Raw genomic sequence first — 10,195 nt, forward strand, 5'->3', positions numbered from 1 at the left:
CCTGAAACAGCCAAAGGAATGAATATATAATGGTTGAACTTGAGGGTGAATAATAGGACTGGATACTTGAAGCACATCTTATCTACTACCCTGGCCTGCCTCAAGCAAGCTTCAGTCTGGAAGGATCTGAGCCCTCCTGCCATCCCTTTCTCCTCCCTCCCTCCTTCTCTGACCTTGGCTGGCCATATATTGGGACACTGGGATTAGCTAGAGCCCATTCCCCATCAAGGAGATAAGTGAAGGCTGAGAGGAGGGAATCTGGGTTCCCTGGTGGCTCAGACAGTAAAGCATCTTCCTGCAATGTGGGAGATCTGGGTTCAGTCCCTGTGTCAGGAAGATTCCCTGGAGAAGGGAATGGCAACCCACCCCAGTATTCTTGCCTGAGAATTCTCGTGGAGAGAGCGGCCTGGTGGGCTACAGTCCATGGGGTCGCACGGAGTCAGACACGACTGGGCGAGTAGCACTTTCCCTTTCACTGCCATTCAGCAAGACCCAGGAATACCAGTCCCAGAGCCACCTGTGCAGAGCTTAGCCTTCCCTCCCTGCCATCCCGCCCCAGCGCTCCCGCTTCTTTTAGAAGGACAGTCTCAAGAACCAGCTTGTTGGACTTCCCTGACAAAGAATCAGGACCTCGCTGATAAAGATTCCCTGGTGGCACAGCAGATAAAGAATCTGCCTGCCAGTGCAGGGACACAGGTTCGACCCCTGTGCCAGGAAGATGCCACATGCGGTGGAGCAGCTCAAGCCCGCGCGCCTAGATCCTGTGCTCTGCAGCAGGAGGAGCCCCCGCAGTGAGCAGCCCAAGCACCACAGTGAGGAGTGGCCCCCGCTTACTACAACCAGAGAAAGCCCGTGCATGGCAACGAGGCCCAGCGCAGTCAAAACGAGGTAAATCAATCCTAAAAAAAAGAACGAGGCTGTTGCAGTTTGCAAAGCAGGGACGTGGGTGTGACCTGACCCCAAAGCAGCTCCCCTTCCCTGCCCTTGGAGAGACTGAGATGCTGGATTAGGAGCCTCCTGACTCAATCTCCATGCAAAGCAGATGGACAGACCCCTCCACTGAGGACAGGCCTCTTCATCCCGAGGCAGTCCCCAGGACCCAGCCCTGGTGCGGTTAAGGCAATGCCAAGGCCCATTCTCCTACTTCCAGAGGCCTGCTCACGTCCGAGAGCCTCAACCCTGCGGCTTCAACACCAACCACTTCCCCTGCGGGTCTCCCATCCTGTCTCCTCCATCAACTCCAGCACCTTTAGAAGCAAAGCACAGCCTGCAAAACTGGATTCTCTTAAATATTTGTCTTCTTTGTTTCTTTTGGCGGCCCTGGGTCTTAGTCATGGCTCATGGGGTATTCATCGCGCACGCGAGCTCTAAGTTGCGGCAGGCATGTGGGGTCAAGTTCCCCAGCCAGGGATGGAACCCAGGCTTCCTGAATTAGAGAGCATAGTCTTACCCTCCGGACCACCAGGGAAGTCCCCAGACCGTGCAGTCCTAAGACCCCACGTCTCATCCGAGGCCTGTACAGATAGATACACACACACAGATACTCACACAAGTAGACCTGTATGCAGATCTGTTCAGACACATGCTGGCGCGTACACACACTCCCAAACATGCTGCCCAAAGACACAGTGGTGCACACGGAGGTGTGCGACACGGATCAGGTGTCTAAGGTACAAAGTGACACAGATGCACACACTCAGGGATGTACACAGACATGCGAGCATCTCCATAGAGATGTAGAAAATGTGCACACAAGCAACACACAAATACATGCTGACTCACACAGATTTATGCATATTTACAAGCACAGATTCACATATACACAGACATATACAGGTGTCTGAAGACTGACTCATGCACACACCAAGACACCTACACACCCGTGTACACGTGTGCCCCAGACATCCTTGAACACGCTCCCCGGGCCTCACATAGAGCCACACCCCCAGGAAGTCTCTCTCACTCTCTCTCTCACGACCCAGGGCTCTCTGCCCTCTGAACCCAGTTTGCAGTCTCAGCTTCCCGCTTCTTCAAGCTCTGATCCTTCCTGGAGCCCAGCCTGGGATGAAGCTAAGAGCAGGAACACTGTTCTGTCTCAGTGATCCCCAGACCGAGAAGATGGAAGAAGCCGGGAGACCCGGGGCTGGAGAGCCAGTCCTGGAGCCACCTGGCTGCACACGGCCTGACTTGGGCCCCGAGCCCCTCGGGGAGTGAGGCACCTCCCTGCTGAGACCATGGCCCCTCCAGGGAGGGGACGGAGGCTGGGGACAAGAGAGGGGATGCAGGATGGAGGGGAGCGAGGAGGACAGCCTCCCATGAGGATATGGTCGGGGAGCCATCTCACAGAGAGCTGGGCCTTGGACTCAACTCCAGGTGGCTGAATTAAAATCTGAATCAAAGCCACCCATTCCCATCCATTTTAGTTCAGGGATTCCTAAAATGTCAGTGTTCACCCTTAGCATCTCCTGCTTGACCACGTCCAATTTACCTTGCTTCGTGGACCTAACATCCCAGGTTCCTCTGCAATATTGTTCTTTATGGCACTGGACTTTACCTTCACCGCCAGTCACATCCACAACTGAGCCGTGTTTCCACGTGGATCCAGCCTCTTCGTTCTTTCTGAAGCTTTTCCCTACAAGCATATTGGGCACCTTCCAACCTGGGGGCTCTTCCGGTGTCCTATCCTTTTGCCTTTTCATACTGTTCATGGGGTTCTCAAGGCAGTAATACTCCGGAGTGGCCTGCCATCCCTTCTCCAGTGGACCATGTTTTGTCAGAACTCTCCGCCATGGCCCGTCCGTGTTGGGTGGCCCTACACGGCATGGCTCAGAGCTTCATTGAGTTAGACAAGGCTGTGGTCCATGTGATCATTTGGCTTAGCATTCTGTGATTGGAGTTTTCATTCTGGAGTCTTTGGGTTTGTAGTTCTCCCTTCTTCTGTCTGCCATCTGTCAGATAAGGATAAGAGGCTTGTGCAACCATCCTGACGGGAGAGACGGGCTGTGGGAAACACTCGGTCTTGCTCTGGAGGGCAGGGCCATGCTCATTATATTTTTAATCCAATTGTTTTCTGTGAAGTCCTACAAGAATTTCTAGGACTAACACACACAAAAAAGACATCCTTTTTGTCATAAGGCATTAGAACACAAAAGTAGGAAGTCAAGAGATACCTGGAGTAACAGGCAAATTTGGCCTTGGTGTACAGAATGAAGCAGGGCAAAGGCTAACAGAGTTTGCCAAGAGAATGCACTGGTCATAGCAAACACCCTCTTCCAACAACACAAGAGAAGACTCTGCACATGGACATCACCAGATGGTCAATACCGAAATCAGACTGATTGTATTCTCTGCAGCTGAAGATGGAGAAGCTCTATACAGTCAGCAGAAAGCAAGACTTGGAACTGACTGTGGCTCAGATCACGAGCTCCTTATTGCTAAATTCAGACTTAAATTGAGGAAAGTAGGGAAAGCGACTAGACCATTCAGGTATGACCTAAACCAAATCCCTTATGATTATATAGTGGAGGTGACAAATAGATTCAAGGGATTCTGTCTGGCACACAGAGTGCCTGAAGAACTATAAACAGAAGTTCGTAACGTTGGACAGGAGGCAGTGACCAAAACCATCACAAAGAAACAGACATTCACGACAGCAAAGTGGTTGCCTGAAGAGGCTTTACAAATAGCTGTGAAAAGAAGAGAAGCAGGAGGGAAAGGAGAAAGGGGAAGATATCCCCAACTGAATGCAGAGTTCCAGAGAACAGCAAGGGGAGAGAAGAAGGCCTTCCTCAAGGATGAGTGCAAAGAAATAGAGGAAAATAACAGAATGGGAAAGACTAGAGTTCTCCTCAAGAAAATTGGAGACACCAAGGGATCATTCCATGTAAAGATGGGCACAATAAAGGACAGAAACAGCAAGGACCTAGCAGAAGAGGATTATTAAGAGGTGGCAAGAATACACAGAACTATACAAAAAGATCTTAATGGGCCGAATAATCACAACACTAGAGCCAGACATCCTGGAGTGTGAAGTCAAGTGGGCCTTAGGAAGCATCACTACAAACAGAGTTAGTGAAGGTAATAGAATTACAGCTGAGCTGCATAAAATTTTAAAAGATAATGCTGTTAAAGTGCTTCACTCAGTACACCAGCAAATATGGAAAACTCAGCAGTGCCCACAGGACTGGAAATTGTCAGTTTTCATTCCAGTCCCAAAGGAAGGCAATGCCAAAGAATGTTCAAACCATACAATTACGCTTATTTCATATACTGGCAAGGTAATGCACAAAAGCCTTCGAGATACGCTTCAGCAGTATGTGAACCAAGAACTTCCAGATGTATAAGCTGGACTCAGAAAAGGCAGAGGAACCAGAGATCAAATTGCCAACATCCTTGGATCATAGAGAAAGAAAGGGAATTCCAGGAAAATGTCTGCTTTATTGCTAAAGACCTTGACTGCATGGATCACAATAAACTGTGAAATTCTTAAAGAGATGGGAATACCAGACCACCTGACCTGCTTCCTAAGCAATCTGTATGCAGGTCAGGAAGCAACAGTTAGAACTGGACATGGAACAATGGATTGGTTCAAAATAGGAAAAGCATTATGTCAAGGCTATATATTGTCACCCTGCTTATTTAACTTATATGCAGAGTACATCATGAGAAATGCCAGGCTGGATGAATCACAAGCTGGAATAAAGATTGCCTGGAAAAATATCAACAGCCTCAGATATGCAGATGACACCACCCTTATGGCAGAAATTGAAGAAGAACTAAAGAGCCTCTTGATAAAAGTGAAAGAGGATAGAGAAAGGAGAGAGAAAAAAGTTGGCTTAAAGCTCAACATTCAGAAAAATAAGATCATGGCATCCAGTCCCATCACTTCCTGCAAAATAGAAGGGGAAAAGTGGAAACAGTGACAGATTTTCTTTTCCTGGGCTCCAAAATCACTGCAGATGGTGACTGCCGCCTCGAAATTAAAACACGATTACTCCTTGGAAGAAAAGCTATGACCAACCTAGACAGCATGATAAAAAGCACTTTGTCACTTTGCTGACAAAGATCGGTATAATCAAAGCTATGGTTTTTCCTTTACTACTAAGTCACTTCAGTCGTGTCCAACTCTGTGCGAACCCATAGACAGCAGCCCACCAGGCTCCCCCGTCCCTGGGATTCTCCAGGCAAGAACACTGGACTGGGTTGCCATTTCCTTCTCCAATGCACGAAAGTGAAAAGTGAAAGTGAAGTCACTCAGTCGTGTCCGACTCCTAGCAACCCCATGGACTGCAGCCTTCCAGGCTCCTCCGTCCATGGGATTTTCCAGGCAAGAGTACTGGAGTGGGGTGCCATTGCCTTCTCCGAAGTACAAATGTGAGCATTGGACTCTAAAGAAAGCTGAGCGACAAAGCATTGATGCTTTTGAACTGTGGTGTTGGAGAAGACTCTTGGGAGAATCCCTGGGACTGCAAGCAGATCCAACAAGTCCATCCTAAAGGAACTCAGTCCTGAATATTCATTGGAAGGACTGATGTTGAAGCTGAAACTCCAATACTTTGGCCACCTGATGCAAAGAGCTGACTCATTTGAAAAGACCCTGATGCTGGGAAAGATGGAAGGTGGGAGGAGAAGGGGACGACAGAGGATGAGATGGTTGGATGGCATCACCGGCTCAATGGACATGGGTTTGGGTGGACTCCAGGAGTTAGTAAAGGACAGAAGGTCTGGCGTGCTGCTGTCCATGGGGTCGCAAAGAGTGGGACACAACTGAGCACCTGAACAGCAGCAGGCAGGTAGGAGAATGGAAAACAGGGGCCAGTCTCCGAGGTGAAAACAGCTCAGGGCTGGAAGAGTCAGGTGCCCCGAGAGACCCTTTCTCCTTGCCCCATCATGTGGGGGCCCCAGGCGGGACCTCATGGCTCCTCCCAGTTCTCAAATCTGACACAACCCCTGCATTTTGGAAAGCCGCCACTCTGCCCCTAAACCGCGGGCCTTATTGAATCCAAACAAAGAGGGCTCCTCAACAGAGGCGTCCTCCCCCAGAACCTGGGGGGGGCCCTTCAGGAGCCGGACCCCCGCCCATTCCCGGCTGTCACCAGGGGCCACTGCAGTGAAACCCCCCAGTGCCACCCACTCCTGCCCCGCGGGCAGGAGTCCCGCTCCAGCTGTTACTTTTCAAAGTCCCCCTGCCCTGCCCCGCAAAGCCAGAACAAGGGCTTCCAGGATTCTCCAACCCAGAGGACTCCTCCAAAGTGCGCAGCAAAGAGACAGCAGACAGGATATGCTGTGAGAACGTGGCTTTATGAACCGGGGAGGCTGGGGGTCAAGGGGGCCGAGGGTGAACCGGGCAGGCAAGGGGGTGGGGGGGTCAGGGGTGAGGCCAGGCCGGCAGGGGGGCCGGGGACGCGGGGGGCAGGGTCTCCAGCCTCCGGCTTAGAAGGAGCAGATGAAGGGCAGCCGCCTGTTGCACGGAGCTCGTCGCCAGTGACCCCCTGCAGGCAGAGAGCACAGTGATGTCAGTTCACCTGAGTGTGGCCTGTGTCCCCAGTGCCCGGCCAGGCACCTCTCAGCTGACCTTTGCAGGCCAAGCTGAGGGCCGTATGTCTCCCCATGTCCCAGCTAGCCACGATCACTGATCTCTTCTCTTGCAGAGGCAGTGTGCTAAGGGCTTCCTTTGGACTGTCCTTCCATCCTCACAGTGACGCCAGGAGGTCAGCGCTGCCAGCACTCCCACTTCACAGATGGGAAAACTGAGGCTCAGGGGAGTGATAACCTGCCCTGATCTCAGCAGACAAGCAGTAAATGGAGCCAGATGTGGACCTCGGCCATCTGACTGCAGCCCGTGTGGTCTTTGCCCCTGTTCTAAACTCCCACACGTCGAGCATCTGTGCTGTTGGGAGCTGGGGAATCATCTGTCAGCTGGCCCTAGTTGCCACTTCATTCCCATGTCCCTCGGCCACACTTCACATTATCGAGTGTCCCTCCTGTCTGTCCCACACTCTCTCCTTGTAACCGACCCGTCAGAGGAAGGGAGGGAGCCTCGCTGAGTCTGGAGGACACAGAGCCCCCAGCCCTGTCCAGGACCCCTCACTGTGGCTCTGAGGATCCCTGCACCTCAGCCCTGCTCACACACAGGGCAGGGTTCTCTAGTGGGGGAGGCTGTGTGAGGGGAGGCGTGTCTGTGCAGCTCACAGGGACGTCTGTGTGGGTCCACACCCCCCTACCTTGCCCAGGGGCCTGGCCCCCTCACCTCTGGTGCACAGGGCTACACAGCGGCCTCTCCCAAATGTAGGTTGTCCTGCAGCCCAGTATGCAAAATTCCAGTAACTCCCATCAGCCCAGAAAAATCTCCTGCATCGTAACTAGAGAAGAGAGAGGCTGGGTCAGAGGGCAGAGGTCCAGGAAGACAGATGCTGAGGCTCCTGAAAGTCCCCTGAGCATCCCTTCTGGATGTCTATAATCTCCTCTCACTGTGTCACCTGGCTAGGACCCCACCGTACAAACCCATCCCTGAGCGTCTTCAGGCAGTGACACGGAAGAGCAAACATCACTTCCAGCTCTCACACAGAGCAGGCTTCTCAAACTTCACTGAGCAGACACATCTCCTGGCGATCTGGTGGGAATGTGGATTCTGATTCGGGAGGTCTGGGGTGCGGCCCAGGATCCTGTATTTCAACAAGCTGCCGGGTGGTGTTGATACTCTGGTTCCAGGACCACAGCTGACAGCACTTACTCAGGCACCGCCCCAGGGTCACTCTGAGGGAAGGACCCCCTCACAGAGGAGGACACCGACATAGGGAGGCAGGCATTCAGCCAGTCATGCACAGAGCTGGGTATGAACTCTACTTCCTGACTCCAGGGACGGACTGATAGACATTTCACAGCCAGTTTGGTGGAAAGTGTGAGGCAGAGGAAAGAAAGAACCCTGTTTATGATAACTGTCCATTTCTCTGTGCAAACGCACCCACCAGGGCAGATTTCAAGCTGCAAGCGTGAAGCCACTGAACACGGGTGAGGAGGAGAAGCGCTCAGTCATCACGTCTCCTACGTCAGCACAAGCCGGCTTCCGGGGCCAGGATGAGGCTCGGTGGGGGCAGGTGGAGCCTTGAGGCACTCCGAAACCCCCGAGCCCCGGGGCCTTCCCTGGTGGTCCAGGGGTGAGGAAGCTGCCTGCCCTTGCAGGGGCCGTGGGTTTGCTCCCTGGTCCTGGAAGACCCCACGTGCCACACAGCCCCCACTTGTGCTCCCACCGCTGAGTGGGGCTCTTGATTCTGTGTGCCCCAAAAGCAAAGCCACCTCAATAAGAAACCCATGCCCCACAGCCAGAGGGTGCCCCAGCCACACCTAGATAAAGCCCGTGTGCAGGCAAATATGAATACAGGAAAAAGGCTTTTAAAAGATACGGGATTGACTTCCCAGTATTAAACCAACCTTTTTATAAAGGACAGAAAGAAAGAGCTTCCTCTCTCTGGACACTGGCACCTCACTTACCCGACCTCTGATGAAGCCTCCAATCCAGACCTGTGCGTAGTTGGTCGTTATGCTCAAGCGATAGATGAGACTGTTGACATAAAAGTTGTGGATGGAGGCGAGGTTGCCTCGGTAGCACTTCCTGCAGACTCTCTGCAGAGAGAACAGGCAGGAGAGAAAATTCACTGTTTTCATGTTAAGTTGCTGAGTCTCCAGGAAATTCCCACATCCATTTGCAAATCAGAAATCAGGTATCTATTGCTCCCCCTGAATCCCATCTCTTGTGCCTTTCTTTGGGCTTCCCTGGTGGCTCAGCGGGTAAAGAATCCGCCTGCAATGCAGGAGACTTGGGTTTGATCGCTGGGTTGGGAAGATCCCCTGCAGAAGGAAATGGCAACCCACTCCAGTACTCTTGCCTGGAAAATCCATGCACAGAAGACCCTGGTTGGCTACAGTCCATGGGGTTGCAAGTGTCAGACACAACTGAGCAACTTCACTTTCTTTCTTTCACTTTCTTTTCTGATGCATATTAGGCTAAGAGAACCATTAGTCTAAATAATAAGAAACAGAACATTGAATCCAACCCTATCTCTCCATCCCTGGTCCCTCATAGCAGCCTCGCTGCCATATACCTGAGCTTTCTTAAACTTCTTTGGGGTCCGCACCAGCGTGTAGCGGCAGGTCTTGCACTCAGGACTGCCCGGAAGTTGCACTGTCTCCTCTTCCTTGGGGCACTGCACATCCTCATCTAAGTCATCTGGGTCTGAGTCCCCCTCATCGTCGTGGGCGTCCTCGGCCTCCTCTCTCCCCAACTCAAGCACCTCACCACTCACGGCCAGCTCTCCTTGCTGCCCCCCTGAGCCTTCAGGATCCTGGCTCAGGTCTGCCTGTGTCTCCAGATCACCCAGATGGGGGGCATCCTTCTCTGGAAAAAATACCCCGCCATCAGACCAGGTACCACCTTCCTCCAGGACCACGGCCAGCTCTGATGGCTCCACCCAGTCTTCCTAGGGACCCCATCTGGAACCAAAGACGGGAGGGATCCCTTGGGGGTTGGATGAGCCAGAATTCTTGCAGCACGCACACAATTGCATGAGAACCTGATGCCAGTTGACACCACGTGCGGGTAATGTGGGCGTGAGAGATGTGAGAAGCCCTCATTTTACGGGGGTGTGTTTCCCTGCAAAGGAGCCCTGGGGGAAAGTTCAGGTCACAGCTCTGGGTCCAGGAGAAATCTAACTAGAGAGGGGCTGGGGCGACTGAACAGGGGCCTGTGGCCCTGGACTCACCAGAGCAAAAAACAATGCAAGAAAGATGAGAGGAAGATGGATGAGAAGGGAAGGGGAGCACACACCCAGATAGAGAGCAGAAACTGTCCCCAGCAGCAGAAGGGGCAGGAGCAGGCAGCCTTTCATGTTCCTGCAGTCTTGTGACAGATACGCAGCTCCACGTTCCCTCCTGGGGACTTCCCTTGTGTCTGCACGGCTCCTGGAACACAGTGGAGAGGCAGGGTCTGCTCAACTGGTAGATTAAAGAGCAAAGTAGAGAGCTTCCTTCTCTCCCAGCGAACAGACCCTGAGCTGGAGGATCAGGGAAAGATCAGGGGGTGTAAGCTCAAGTCCCTTTTCCTGAGAGCGCGTCACTGCTCCCTGGGCCAGCACTCAGCTCAGACCGGCTCTTCTGCAGGAACAGGCGACTCACCTTCAGGGCCAGAGTCACACACACT

At 52.6% G+C, this 10,195-nt stretch overlaps 1 protein-coding gene across 1 annotated transcript; it reads right to left on the reverse strand.

Moving 5' to 3' along the window:
* Window positions 1–6,432: 6,432 nt before the first annotated feature.
* On the reverse strand, window positions 6,433–10,195 carry LOC129628712 (proteoglycan 3-like). The gene is made up of 6 exons (XM_055548171.1): window positions 10,171–10,195; window positions 9,824–9,957; window positions 9,102–9,394; window positions 8,491–8,622; window positions 7,250–7,361; window positions 6,433–6,491 (listed from the first exon to the last, which is right to left on the reverse strand). The coding sequence occupies exons 2-6, from the start codon at window positions 9,882–9,884 to the stop codon at window positions 6,433–6,435; spliced, it is 657 nt and encodes a 218-aa protein (XP_055404146.1). The 5' UTR covers window positions 9,885–9,957; window positions 10,171–10,195.

Source organism: Bubalus kerabau, chromosome 15 (genome assembly GCF_029407905.1).
Source record: "Bubalus kerabau isolate K-KA32 ecotype Philippines breed swamp buffalo chromosome 15, PCC_UOA_SB_1v2, whole genome shotgun sequence".
NCBI lineage: Eukaryota > Metazoa > Chordata > Mammalia > Artiodactyla > Bovidae > Bubalus > Bubalus kerabau.

Bases quoted from the DNA above. Each gene is read 5' to 3' on its own strand.
- LOC129628712 (XM_055548171.1), bottom strand. From the start codon at position 9,884: ATGAAAGGCTGCCTGCTCCTGCCCCTTCTGCTGCTGGGGACAGTTTCT. The intron at 7,362-8,490 runs GTAAGTGAGGTG...TCTCTTCTCTAG, and splicing joins GAGGCTTCATCAGAGGTCGG to TTACGATGCAGGAGATTTTT. The intron at 6,492-7,249 runs GTGAGGGGGCCA...CTCTGCCTGCAG, and splicing joins TGTAGCCCTGTGCACCAGAG to GGGGTCACTGGCGACGAGCT.